The sequence below is a fragment of the Vulpes vulpes genome, chromosome 2 (genome assembly GCF_048418805.1).
Source record: "Vulpes vulpes isolate BD-2025 chromosome 2, VulVul3, whole genome shotgun sequence".
NCBI lineage: Eukaryota > Metazoa > Chordata > Mammalia > Carnivora > Canidae > Vulpes > Vulpes vulpes.
In genome coordinates this window covers 76,609,782-76,623,986 of record NC_132781.1, presented here as the reverse complement: position 1 = coordinate 76,623,986, position 14,205 = coordinate 76,609,782, and the positions used below count along the sequence as shown (strand labels likewise).

Genomic DNA, 14,205 nt, shown 5'->3' with positions numbered 1-14,205 from the left:
TGATATCAAGACTGCTGATCTATAATCTGATCAACACAAATAGCCAACTGTAACACAAGTAGGTTAGTTAGACCACGGTTGTAATATATGTACACATTTATACATATTCTCCTAGTATCTCATACATATCTTGGCATAGTAATGTTGGGATATAAATATGCTATATATACAGCAGTTAATGAATAGTAGATATAGAGTATACAGTTAATATGCAGAATATATAGTTAATACTAAAAAGCAAAAATGTCTTTAACACATTAATAAACAAATGTAACACTTTTTAGGAATGTAATCTAAAAAGCTGTGAGTATAAGACAATTTATATTTTCAAAATTTTTAATATGTTGAAGTTTTCTCGGTTGCATATTACAATGTTATAATCTCTAGATTTATTTATTTTTGATAGTTATCTACATAGGTACTACATGTGTCTTGGCAAATAAAAAAAACCTGACCAGTGTAAAGAAAATTTAGAGACAGTGCCTCACTGTTTAGCCTATTAGTGAATTTATCTTAAGGTATTAAGAAATAAATGAAGATATTATTTTTTTTTTAATTTTTATTTATTTATGATAGTCACACAGAGAGAGAGAGAGAGAGGCAGAGACACAGGCAGAGGGAGAAGCAGGCTCCATGCACTGGGAGCCCGACGTGGGACTCGATCCCGGGTCTCCAGGATCGCGCCCTGGGCCAAAGGCAGGCGCCAAACAGCTGCGCCACCCAGGGATCCCAAATGAAGATATTATATATAAATTTATGAATTTACAAGAAATTTTTCATACCAATAAAAAAGAATGGGTATTTTATGATTAACAGAGCAGATCTTATTAAATCACTGCATTGAGTTTATAAAATAAAAATTAAGAAGCAATTAAATGAGCTATTTCCTTTCTCTGTTTAAACATTAGTTTAGGGCAGCCCCAGTGGCACAGCGGTTTAGCGCCACCTTCAGCTTGGGGTGTGATCCTGGAGACGGGGGATCGAGTCCCATGTCAGGCTCCCTGCATGGAGCCTGCTTCTCCCTCTGCCTGTGTTTCTGCCTCCCTCTCTCTCTCTCTGTGTCTGTCATGAATAAATAAATAAAATATCTAAAAAAATAAAAAATAAACATTAGTTTGTGTGCATGTACTCTTCATAAGCATGTTACTTATATCTAACAAAGTAATTTTGGACAATGTTAATGAGTTTAGTGATGAGTAAATGATCAGAAGGCTATTACAGACCACTTTTTTATGAACTTTAGAATAAAATATTTTTGTTATAGCAGAACACTTACCTTTTAGAGGAAAAAAAAATCTTAGTATTAGAAACTATTATTTGGTTTATAAATTAAGTGTCCACTAATTTAAAGAGCTAATTGCTGGTTTTTAAGCTAAAAGGTCTGTTCTTTGGCTAGCTTTCACTGAAAGTAAGTTTCAGTGTGCACAGAGGCTCAGGCCATGAAGATCAGAGGCTGCAGTGAATCCTAGCTGAGCTACTTACTGAGCTACTGAGCTACTTACTAACTCTGTTACTTTGGGTAACATAATCCCTTTGTTCATCGACTTCCAAATGAGGAAAGTAAGAAAGAATACTAACAGACTATTTAGATTATTGTGAATATTCATTGAGTTAATATGTGAAAAGTGCTCAGTTATTTTCAGATGTTAAGCACAGCTACAAGTATATATACAGTCCAACAAATTTTCAGATAGTAACATTTCTGCTGAATATATATTAATTAATCTGGTAATTAACTGTTCCATTTAAGGTATAAACAGAAAAATAACATTAATTTGCAATATACTTGATGTTGCTTCATACTTTAGTGAATATGGTCATTACACATACATACATGACGTAGATAAGTGCTTAAGGTCTAAAATAATATATCTAAACAAGGGATCCCCGGGTGGCTCAGCAGTTGAGTGACTCCCTTCGGCCCAGGACATGATCCTTGAGGTCCAGGATCGAGTCCCACATTGGACTCCCTGTATGGAGCCTGCTTCTCTCTCTGCTTATGTCTCTGCCCCTCATTGTGTCTCTTATAAATAAATAAAATCTTAAAATTATATATATATAATATATATTTAAAAACAAACAGGGTAAGAGATGTAAATTATTTGACAACCTCTACATCCCTACCTTGATTGCTTTCCTCAACTCTATGTCTAGTTTGCTTATTTTTCTTGTCCTTAACTGTTATTGCCAAAGTATACCACCTTTCCTATCTTAAGTTTCCATGGAAATTTGATACAGAACTCTGTGTATTTTGTGTGCAAAGATGACATCTATATAGAAATCGTTTCCTATATAGAAAACGATTAAAAAGTAGAAAAGTAAAATTGATGGATAGGATTCAAAACTTTTTGTGGATTTTATAAATGACTTATGAGGTATTAAGGGTTTTCAATTATAAGCAAATATGTTCTGAATGGTTTTCAAAAATAATTTTTTTACAGAACATTTACTTATTTCCTTTTAAACATTTCTACTTGAATTAAGAAGGGTTGCCTTTCAATGTATATTGCAATGTTTTAATATTTTCAAAATACTCCATTTATTATTTTATATTATATTTAGGTGAACTTCAATTTGTTAAAAAAGATCCTTAGTCCAGTAGTATACATTTCATAATAATATTTAAAGATTTTATTTTTAAGTAATCTTTACACCTAACATGGGGCTTGAACTCATGACTCTGAGATCAAGAGTCACATGCTTTACTGAGCCAGCCAGGCACCCCTCATAAGTAATAGTTAACATGCAATGAATAAAATACATTATTTGTCATTTGAATGTTAGTGTGGCCTCAGGTAAAGAACTTGATAGCTATAGGTTTCTGACTTTTATTAAGCCTCTCAAAAATCATGTACTATAAAAAAAAATATGAAAATTTAATACTACCTTACCACATAGTACTATTTACTTATACTTACATTGATTAATTTTAATTGAAGACATAGTTTACTGATTTATGATGAATTAAGGCTTTTCAATATTAGTATACTAAAATTCATCACCTCAATGATTTATTTTTTGAGGAAAATAGAACTTTTCAAAAATTAAATCTAGACATACCTCTAACATTAATTGTGTAAATTCTTCATTACTAAGGAATGTAGGTTTCCAGTCCTGTCGGATTTCACTGGCATCTGACTGTGCAGTGATTTCTGTAAAGATTATTTGACACATTAGTGGCATACTCCAAACACAGGGTAGGGGTATAGGGTGGTACAAAAGTCCAGCAAGTTGCCTTCTCTTATCTTCTCCCTAAGATAAGAACCACAGGCAATAACATTTACTGGTTTAGGTAGGTATCAGGAGGCCCAGGCATGAGTATGATGAAACACATGGGCTAATGTGGCAAGTTATCTACTTGGATTTGGTCTCTTGGAAATACCAGTCTCCGGTTTTTCTCTGGGGAGCTTTAACAGCCTGTAATCCTGAAGGCCTGAGACTGCTTCCTGCTTGATATAATGACCACATAGGAATCAGAACAAGCATATCAGAATCAAGCATTAGAAGGAAATTCTTTCTCCTTCCTTCTCTTGACATTCAAATGGTGGAACTTAACTAGAGCAGTCCTAAGGACCTGAGCCTAGAGGAAAGGCGCCAAGGAAGTCAGTCAGTCAGTCTACTTTTAACTAAGATGACTTTATGTTTACCTATTGCCAGGCAGAAAGGTTCCTTCCAATTTGAGATGTTCTATTCTGAATTCATCAAGAAGACTAAATTAAGATTTGGGGCAAAAACTTTAAAGTAATAATCCCAGACTGATTTTTGGTTAGTGCCTACTTGAATGTTTTCTTAGTGGTAGGAAACTGGTCAAAAATCTGTAGATCCCTGGTTTGGGGGGCACACATTTTAGCAAAATTAGTGGTTTACCTTGCAACATTTTTCTAATGGATTTAGTTATGAGAAAGCTATTTATAAAGAATGAAACCTGAAATATTTAGGGAATACGTATTTTTGTTTCTAAATGCAGACAAATTAAACAACCAGGCAAAATAAAAACCTATGTCATAGATTTCACACTACAAAATATATTCTACTTTGCAGTGAAAAGTAGAAACTAAGGTGTTCTGATTATGTATTACCAGACATACTGGAAATGCCTGTACTACAATATGAAGAGTAACTAAGAAGTCTGGCTACTAATTCTGTGGAATACAGTCATGCTTTTCAAATTCACATCCATTGTATACTTCCAGAAAAAGGATGTGAATCCACAAGCAAATCCATCAAGTTCAGTTAAACACAAGCTTAGAGTACTAATAATAAGTATAATAGAATTCCCGGGCAGCCTGCGTGGCTCAGTGGTTTAGTGTCTGCCTTCAGCCTAGGTCGTGACCCTAGAGACCCAGGATCGAGTCCCACATCAGGCTCCCTGCATGGAGCCTGCTTCTCCCTCTGCCTGTGTCTCTGCCTCTCTCTCTCTCTCTCTCTCTGTATGTCTCCATGAATAAATAAAATCTTAAATTTTTTTTTTTAATTTCTATTTATTTATGATAGTCACAGAGAGAGAGAGAGGCAGAGACACAGGCAGAGGGAGAAGCAGGCTCCATGCACCGGGAGCCTGACGTGGGATTCGATCCCGGGTCTCCAGGATCACGCCCTGGGCCAAAGGCAGGCGCCAAACCACTGCGCCACCCAGGGATCCCTATAAAATCTTAAAAAAAAAAAAAAAAAAAAAAAAAAAGAATTCCCTTTCAATTTAAGGTAAATTTTATTTTTGTGAGAATTATATACCCAATTTTGAAAAAAAAAAAAAGATCTACATAATGTGAGAATTAATCTTCTATTATCAGGGGCAAATGCATTTCTATGATTTTATTTCATTCAGCAATCATTTATTGAACTGCAATGTCCGAGGGGACTGAGTATGCCAACAAGGGGCACAAAGGTGAGAATACTATCTGCAGAGGTAAAATGTAACAATAATGGTGACAATAAAAATGAATACAAGCAATTTTGACACATTTATACAAGAATCAACAGAATTTGGCAACTGTGATAAGGTACTAAGGAAGATGAAAAAAAATCCAAATCTTTTCAGGCTTGAGTCCTAAAATCTGAAAGGGTAGTATTTTAAAAATGTAAAAAGGAAAGTTGAGAGAAAGAGGTGATTTGACAAAATGAAAACGAATGTACAGTGTCTGAGCACATGAGAAAGAACTAGAAGTTATCTGGAAACAAAAGACTGAAAATTTACACCTAAAAATACAGATACGGTAGCTTAATAAAGAGGCCAATAGCTATGGAATGAAATAACCACAGGAAACACTATAGAGAAAGCAAGAACACAAAAGACAAGACATTTAAAGGGCAAAAAAAGAAAGTTTCAGTTAGGAAGGGGAGGTGAATGAAGAAGTGCAGTACAGTATAACACAGGCCAAGGGAGGGGGGCGGGAAACAGGAGGATGGATTAAAATTTCCAGTGCGCCTGGATGGCTCAGTGGGTTAAGCTTCTAACTCTTGATTCCCACTAAGGTCATGATCTCAGGGTCCTAGGATCATGCCCCACGTCAGGCTCTGCACTGAGCATGAAGCCTGCTTGGGATTCTCTCTCTCCCTCTGCTCCTCCCCCTGCTCACACACTCCTACTCTCTCTATGTAATAAATAAATAAATCTTTAAAAAAAATTCCCGTGCATTAAGGTGTATTCAAAAGCTACTGCTATTGTCTGGTTGGTGGCAGAAGGCATGGGGCTGCTTGCATCTGTGAAATTAAGAAAAATAATTTCAAAGAGTGGTGGAGCATAAATCAGTCTGGTAATGCATGACTGAGTGAGCCCAGGAGGAGTGAATAAAAGGTACTAGTCACAAATTCTCCTTTTGAGAAGTTTTACTATTTCATTTACATTTGGAAAAGGAAAGGTCCTTCTATAAGTTTTTCATCTATTATCTCTGTTACCAAAACATTCAATGTTAACTTTTTCACTTCATGACTCAATTAGTCTAAATGATTTTCTTTGATTAATAATCATACCTTATTTCATACACTGTTTATTTCCTAAACATACACTGAAATCATCTTTTAAAATGGTGCATAAGGCCCTCATGATGTGGTTCTTGCCTTTCTTTGAAATATGCCCATAATTTTCCAATTCAACTATACTCCAATTCCACTGAACTCTGCTTCTCTGCTTTTGCATATGCTATTTCCTATTTCCTCCAGATGAAATGCTATTCTCTCTACTTAATCTAAAATGAAGACTCAGTTGAAAGTTCAACTATTTTTAAGCCTTTTCTGACACATTTTCCCCCCTGTGTTCTCAGAGAAAGTTTATGGTTTACAAACATTACTCACATTCTAAGTATCTCCGTTGTAAATTAGCTGTCTATATGTTTGTCTTCCTTGGCTTAGGTTAACTGAGGGCCAGGACTGTTACTCTGCACCCCAAAAATCTAGGATATAGTAGGCACTAAATAAATGTTTGTTGAATGAAATAAAGAACATACCAGGAAATCTTTAAAAAAGCAATTGATTTCTTTCTCTCAAAAAAAGGTGAGGACACACATCCAATTTTAAGAATCACTGTCAAGATTCTATCATATTATGCTTTAAGGAAGAATCTGTTATTTTAAAAAATCCATCTTATAAAGTTAAAATTTTACCTTTATGTTTTCGTAAAAAATCAATGCTCTTCTGCAGAACAGTAGATTTGTCCATCTTCCTAGCATTACCAGGAAGCATGGATCCCAGTTCTTTAATGAGAACATTAAATTGATCTCTACGTTTCTTTTCAGATTTGTTTCTAGATACTCTGATGGAAAAAAAAAAATTAAGCAGCTTTCAAACAATCCATTTGATTACACACACAGTTTAATACAATGCTTATTCTGGACATAACTACGCACCATGTACTTCTATCAATATGGGTGGTAATAAGTATCCACAAGTTACCAACAATGTACAGTTAATTGGGGCAATAATTTTCTTATCACTGAAGAACTTACATATTAAGCATTTGGCAAACATGTTCTTAGGAAAACGCCAGTAAGAACAAACTTCATTCAAATTTCAGGTTTTATTTAATCTAGTGTTTACCAAGAATTTATATTTTTCCTTATTAGAAGCAGCCATCTCTTATAAGTTTTATATTACAAACAAATCTAAAAATGAAAATCTCTCTACCCTCAGGCTTATCCATACAGTCTTCCTCTTTATTCCTGTATGCCAGGCTGCTCCAGCACAGAGCAATAACCATTTGTTTGCATTTCTTTCTCTCCATTAGGTTGTGTACACCCTAATAACAGAGCCCTAATTTTTTCATCTAAGCACTTAAGCGTAACAACTAACAAACAGTAAGCGCTCAAAATATGCATGTCAAATGAATAATTAGTACTTTTGTATGTGAAGCAGTTAACCAGTAAACAAATACCAAGCGGCACCAAGACCTTCAGACAAGTAAATACAATTATTTATAGAGCAATTAATCATTCTATAATACCTCTAATTGTCTACTTTGTGAACTTTGATTTTCTAATTTAGTTTTTGCCTAAGCAAAGTATAATCATATCCCAGAAGGTCAGAAGATAATCTTATTTTATTTTTTTTCAGTAACAAAGAAGCATTTATTCTGTTAGTACTGGGAAAAAATAAAATGGTTCAAACCTCTTAATAAACTTAATAGATATTAAATGACTCCATCAAACTGAGTGCTTGCTATAATAAGAGAGACTGAGCTAATAAAGGCTAAGAATACTGGGGAAATACAAGCTCTTTCAAGAAGTTTAGCCAATTCCTATGGAAATTCAGAGGAAGCAGGATGGCATCCTCACATACTGAAGTAAGTCATGAAGGCTAAGTGAGCTAAGTGAGAAAAGGATGGCAGTGGGGTATATGCAAGGCATTGCAGGTACAGGAAACTTCTACATGAACAAAAACCTGTCAAAAGTAGTTCAATCTGGCTAACATGGTCAATGAACAGGTTGTCTGTGCTTCGGTAGGCTAGAGCTAGGGGGTAGGGGGGAGAAATAAATGCTTGGAAAAAACATGAAGTCTTTAGGTTACATAAAAGGATTTTAATTTAATCCTGAAAGTCATGGGAAGGTACTGAAATGTTTTCCAGCAAAGAAATATGAACAGACCTGCTTGTTAATAAGACCATTCTGCCATCAGAATGATAAGAGTGATAAAAAGGATCAACACTTGGTGAAACAAATTAATTTGGCAAATACTCTTGAAATCTTACTGTATGGCAAATACACCTAGACACTAGATGACCATTTAGGAGGCAAACGCTGTTAATAGAGGTAGTGTGGATTTGAGGCTTAAGAGGCAGAACTTATCCATTCTAGGTAAATCAGACCTGGTTTGCAGTGGGAAGCAGAACAGAAACCTAAGAGGATTCCCATGTTACTAATAACTGTTTATTAATGTGAAATATAATATGTAATGCTGGTCTTGGTGGACAGATGGTTTGGAGAGAATTCAAATACAACGAAATTGCCTGTTTCACGTTTTAAAAGATATATACAAGAGGCTTAGATATACAAATCTAGCTATACTCCTTTAGAAAAAATAAATAAGCATCTGAGAATTAGCATATGTATCTGAACACATGAATCGGGATAAAAATAAAAGCCAATATTCATTGCATATTTATGTGTCAGGCATTACTATAAATACTTGTGAAATCTCATTTATTCCTGTGAGGTAGACTTTATTACCACTTTTCAAGTTACAGATGACAACTTAGGCACAGAGGAGGACAAGCCCAGTGCCATACAGCTACCATGAAGCTGTAATTCAAATCAGCCATTTTTATTCCAGGAGAAGAACACGTACAGAGATCAAATATTGCCAACTCTATGACTGGATCATAACCACTAAAGTAAACTTCACTCCATATTCCATTTAGGCTAGAAGTTCCTAGCCCTTGTGATAATTTCCCTGATGACAGGTCACAGATGTTTCATTTTGCGGGTGGGTATAAAACTCCCTTTGTTCTTGGTTCCAAACTAAGATACTTGAACTCATAATTGTTTCAGTCACTGTTCAGTGTGGTCCTGCTTATTTCTGACAGTATTGTGAGGTTCTCTGTCTTTTTCCAATGTCTTCCAAAGCCACAGTATTTTTGGTTCCCTAAAAACATTCTCAAAGTCTTCAAAAATGGAATACCCTTAGCTTACCTTATCCATCTATAAACTTGGCCTTTAAGACTGTCCGAGTCAATTCCTTACAGATCTACCTCTTCATTTAGGCATGACTGAAGAACTTTCCTTCACCAGACTGAGGTTAAGGGATAGGGATTGTCCTATATACTTTTAGCTTCAAATCTAAGCCTTTTTATTTCCTTGAATACACCATATAGTTTCCTCAAAATCTTCTTCTGAGATATATTTTATCATTCATTAAAGTATTCAGCAACTTACCTGGTTACTGTGAATATTTTTCAAATCCCAGTAACTCCCCTTTTTTTTTTTTTTTTTTTTTTGCTAAATGCAGACATGTAAGATTACTTATTACATGTTTATCTTTTGTATCTGTCTATAATACAACATTTACCCTTATCTAAGCAACCATATAGTTCAACACAGAAAAAAAAATAAAGTGTTTACTACTCACTCTGAGGGACTACAAACTTTGCTGTAATGCTACCTGGGCCTTTTTCCTCCTGATTATAATTAACTGCCTACTTTAGGTGGAAGCCCCCATCAATACCACGATGGCTTTAGGTCCCATTCCCTCACCTACTTGAAGATACCTCTCCAACAATTCTTCCCTCCTTTCCCCACTGTCTACTTTCCCTCCTACTGGGAAAATGGAGACATGTGGAGACCATAGAAGCCTACCCTGAAAGAACTCTTAATTGCCAAAGCTGAAACAATTTGAGCAACAAAATAGAACAGCACTGGAGTATAACCTAAAGTATAAAAACACGAGTCCATACAGATATTAAAAAAAAAAAAAGGGAAACTTTTTTTTACACAAGTATTCCAAATGTGTGTAGATATCCCCTCCTACGGGAGATGGAGTTTAATTCCTTCCATCCCTACTCTGAAGGTAGGCTGCACTTACTGACTTGTTACAAAAGAACAGAGCAAGTTAAGGGGAAAACAGTAACTATAATGGTGAATCTGGTAAACCCTACCTTAGCAAAGGGATGAAGGTTAACATTCCTAGTGATGTCTTATAGATATTATATACTCATAATATGATGTGATGAGATGAGCACTTTTACAGGATAACTTTATTTAAATTACAAACTGCATACTGATATTCTAAGCATTTCCAACTTGCCAATATATCTAAGTTGTTAAGGCAGAGAGCTTCTGGAAATCACTGTTTTACTATTTACTCTTACATTTGCTTATTATTCATTTATTATTTAACATCTTAAATTGAACTACCTTTTTGCTTTGTCCTTGTCATCTTCTTCCACCAACCCATCAAAAATACTACCATCTTCTCTAAAAGAAAAAAGAAAGTAGATAGAGAAAATAAGAGCAGACTCATTAAGCAAGAGCAATACCAACATGACATGTGAATCAAATCAGTTATATCCTAGGATTTTTGTAGAGTAAAAAATTGTACAAATTCAAACTCAATTAACTAAGTTGTTTTCTAATAAATATTAAAAAATTAAAGTTTACCCATGTTTAATTGTATTTTTAAAAAGCTTATCATAAATGTGAACTGTAAAACTTCTTATGTACTATATATACATGCTTTAAAAAAACAAAAACAGAATTTAATCTAATCAGAGGTTAATATCGTTTCAAACTGTTAGTATTCAGTGAAAATCCAGAAAGTCAGCATATTTACCATTATATAAAATGATTCATTTGAAATTATTTTTAATTATAAGAGCATAGCTTAAAAATTTATTGAGACATTCATGTTATAAAATCACAAATCACTCACTCATAAACATCATAATATCTAGCTTTAACTTATATTAATACATTTCATTCATTACTGATTCATTTGACAAATATTTATTAGTACTCATGTGCCAGGCTCTATTCTGGACATGATTACAGAGCAGTTAATCAAACACGGAGATCCCTGCTCTCTTACAGCTTATTTTCTAGTAGAATGAAACAAATCAAGAAAGGAATATACAATGACAAGTTTTAGATTTTTTTTAAAAAGGGGTGATTGTTTAGGTACTATGATGCTACCTTAATCTGAGTGGTTAGGGAAAGATGTGCTGAGGGTCGGACTTTAAGCTCAGATCTAAGTGACAAGAAGGGGCTGGTAATGGAAAGATCTAGGGGAACAGCATTCTAAAAACGAAATCAAGAGCACTGGAGGCTAATTCCTTAACCTTAAGTAGCAATATTAAATAATTTCATATGAACTTTACATGAATTCACAATGCACTATTTTAACCACACCTTTCCATGGCCTATAAAGCACATATAGTGCCTGCTGGATCCACTGTTGAGAACATCTACCAATCTTGTATCATAGAGCTCCATGTCTGGACTTTCAGGGTTCCAAGTACGCATTGCAATTTATGAAAACTTCTGTATGTATATGCACTTTACTGAGGAGAGTGTCCATAACTTCCATGATATTCCCAGATATAATGAACTCATATTAAGAATCACTGCTTTGGGCAGCCCGGGTGGCTCAGCGGTTAGCGCCGCCCTCAGCCCAGGGCGTGATCCTGGAGTCCCAGGATCGAGTCCCACATCAGGTTCCCTGCATGGAGTCTGCTTCTCCCTCTGCCTGTGTCTCTGCCTCTCTCTCTGTGTGTGTCTCTCATGAATAAATAAATAAAATCTTAAAAAAAAAAAAAGCATCACTGCTTTATGTCTGAACACAGAGGTTATCTCTAGATATCATACTGTCTAGAATGGGAACTGGCAATCACCAAGAAGCATAATACCATAATTATATTTAATTTCTCAGGAGCACTGAAGGAACATCCCTTCTGAGGGACAACTACACTTACAGTCCACCTGAAAATATGGCAGGGCTGCAGGTAGGCCTCTCTAAGCAAACTCCTTGCCCCTTAGGTCTTAAGTTCTGGTAGAGTACATATCTTCACTGTTTATCTCACAGGAAAGGGAGACAGGCTGGCCCCAGATGTCAAAATTCACACTTCTGTATACAACTCTAGCTACAAAACTCTTAAAGAATCCCCTATAATAAAAATACAAGAACTTCAGTGTCAGACAGACCAACACAAGTCATAATTCCAGCTCAGCACTTAACTATGTGACCTTATTTTTTTTTTTAAGATTTTATTTATTTTTTCATGAGAAACACACACACAGAGAGAGAGAGAGAGAGAGAAAGAGAGAGAGAGAGAGAGAGAGGCAGAGACACAGGCAGAGGGAGAAGCAGGCTCCATGCAGGGAGCCTGATGTGGGACTTGATCCCGGGACTCCAGGATCATGCCCTGGACTGAAGGCAGGCGCTAAACCACTGAGCCACCCAGAGATCCCAACTATGTGACCTTAAACAAATTATTCAACCTCCCTGACCTATCCTTTCCTCAGCTGTAAAGTCTAATGGCATTATTATGAGGCTAAGAAGTAACATATAAAAAGTACTCAACAACAAAGAGCTGTCAAAGAGTAAGAGCTTAAAATATGTTACTGTATTTCATCAAATTAAAAACACCACTGATTTTTATAAAGATTTATCAGTATTTCATGTGACACCAAGAAGGAAACAAATGCTACCAATTAAACTATGGATAAGGCAGTTGTAAAATGAATCTCAGTGTCAGAGGTGTTAAAATGTTAAAAAAAAAAAAAAAAAAGGTTTTAAGATCAAAGAAACAAGGTTTCTCCTCCTGGCAGGAGTATGATTTAAGGATTTTAATTTTAACTAATAAAATCCTAATTATAGTTACCACTTATCAATCACAAATGCTAAGATGCTTAAAGGGATGGAGTTAGCACCAACAGATAAGGAGAAAAAGAACAAGACATAAAAAGATTCCATAAGGTGCCAAGGAAACATCTGCAGCTGTCAGTTTCTTTCAGAGTAGCTCTTGACCACTCAAAATTACAATTCAAGATCTGTTTAGGACACAACCATATGCTGCTGACTTTGGCTATAGACAGTTATTAATATGTCATATTATTACACTATGTTCACTCAATACAGAAATTGAATGTAACAGGAATTATGTTTAAACATGAAACATGTTCAAAGGAATTCTGTTTAAACATGAAATGGTATAGACCATCACTCTAATAATAAAATTTTAAATAGTTTGATAGGATTCAAAACAAAGAGTTTCTAAAAACATACCTGTCAACAATCGAGCTCATTTTACTACAGCTTACGGTAAACAACATAACATATTACGTTTTCGTCTTGTGGTAGACATTTGTACTTCTCCTTGGGTGGAAGGAAAAATAAAAAGTCATTAGTTTGCAAAAAAAAGTTATTTCTACAAATACAGTAATGTTGGGAAACACTGTATGTTATCACAGAGAATATAAATGTTTTGGTCTGTACCCAAGTTGAAACATTATTTTTAAATAAATACCTTTAGCTAGGGCACAGGTGAGTCATTTTTCCTTCTAAAAAAGGAATACAGGGGGAAAAAATTTACGGATTCATTTTCTATTATAAAGTAATAAATGCTCCTCTTTTTAGTATATATATATTTTTTTAAGATTTAAAAAAAAATTATTTATTCATGAGAGACACAGAGAGAGAGGCAGAGACATAGGCAAAGGGGAGAAGCAGGTCCCTTGCAGGGAACCCAATATGGAACTCAATTCCAGGACTCTGGGATCATGTCCTGGGCTGAAGGCAGACACTCAACCACTGAGCCACCCAGGCATCCCAGTATATATATTAATTAGAGTATATAATTATGAATAGGCTATAATTCAAAAAGATATATACACCCCTATATTCATGCATCAATATTTACAACAGCCAAGATATGGAAACAATCTAGGTTGCCCATCAACAGAATGGATAAAGATGTGGTGTGGGTGTTGGGGGAATATACAGTGGAATATTACTCAGCCTTAAAAAAATAATGAACTCTTGCCAATCTTGACAACATAAACGAAACTAGAAGGTATCATGCTGGGTGAAATAAGTCAGACAGAGAAAGACAAATTTCCTATGATTTCACTTATATGTAAAATCTAAAACACAAAACAAAACAGAAAGAGATTCATAAATATAAATACAACTGGTAGTTGCCAGAGGGGAGGGGACTGGGAGAATGAGTAAAACAGGTGAAGAGAAGTAAGGTGTACAAACTGTCAATTACAAAATAAATCCATC

At 35.1% G+C, this 14,205-nt stretch overlaps 1 protein-coding gene across 31 annotated transcripts in view; it reads right to left on the bottom strand.

Annotated features, from left to right (window-relative positions):
• The window catches only part of CLOCK (clock circadian regulator), a 142,411-nt gene that overhangs the window by 62,113 nt on the left and 66,093 nt on the right, over nt 1–14,205 (bottom strand). For 26 of the 31 annotated variants that reach the window (XM_072748956.1, XM_072748957.1, XM_072748955.1 and 23 more), the window contains 4 exons: nt 13,207–13,296; nt 10,341–10,400; nt 6,600–6,748; nt 3,061–3,152 (listed from right to left, as the gene is read on the bottom strand). In XM_072748956.1, the coding sequence (XP_072605057.1) occupies nt 3,061–3,152; nt 6,600–6,748; nt 10,341–10,400; nt 13,207–13,253 (348 nt within the window). In that variant the 5' untranslated portion in view covers nt 13,254–13,296. The remainder of the gene's footprint in view (nt 1–3,060; nt 3,153–6,599; nt 6,749–10,340; nt 10,401–13,206; nt 13,297–14,205) is intronic. The other 5 variants (XM_072748966.1, XM_072748969.1, XM_072748967.1 and 2 more) reach the window with 1 other exon arrangement.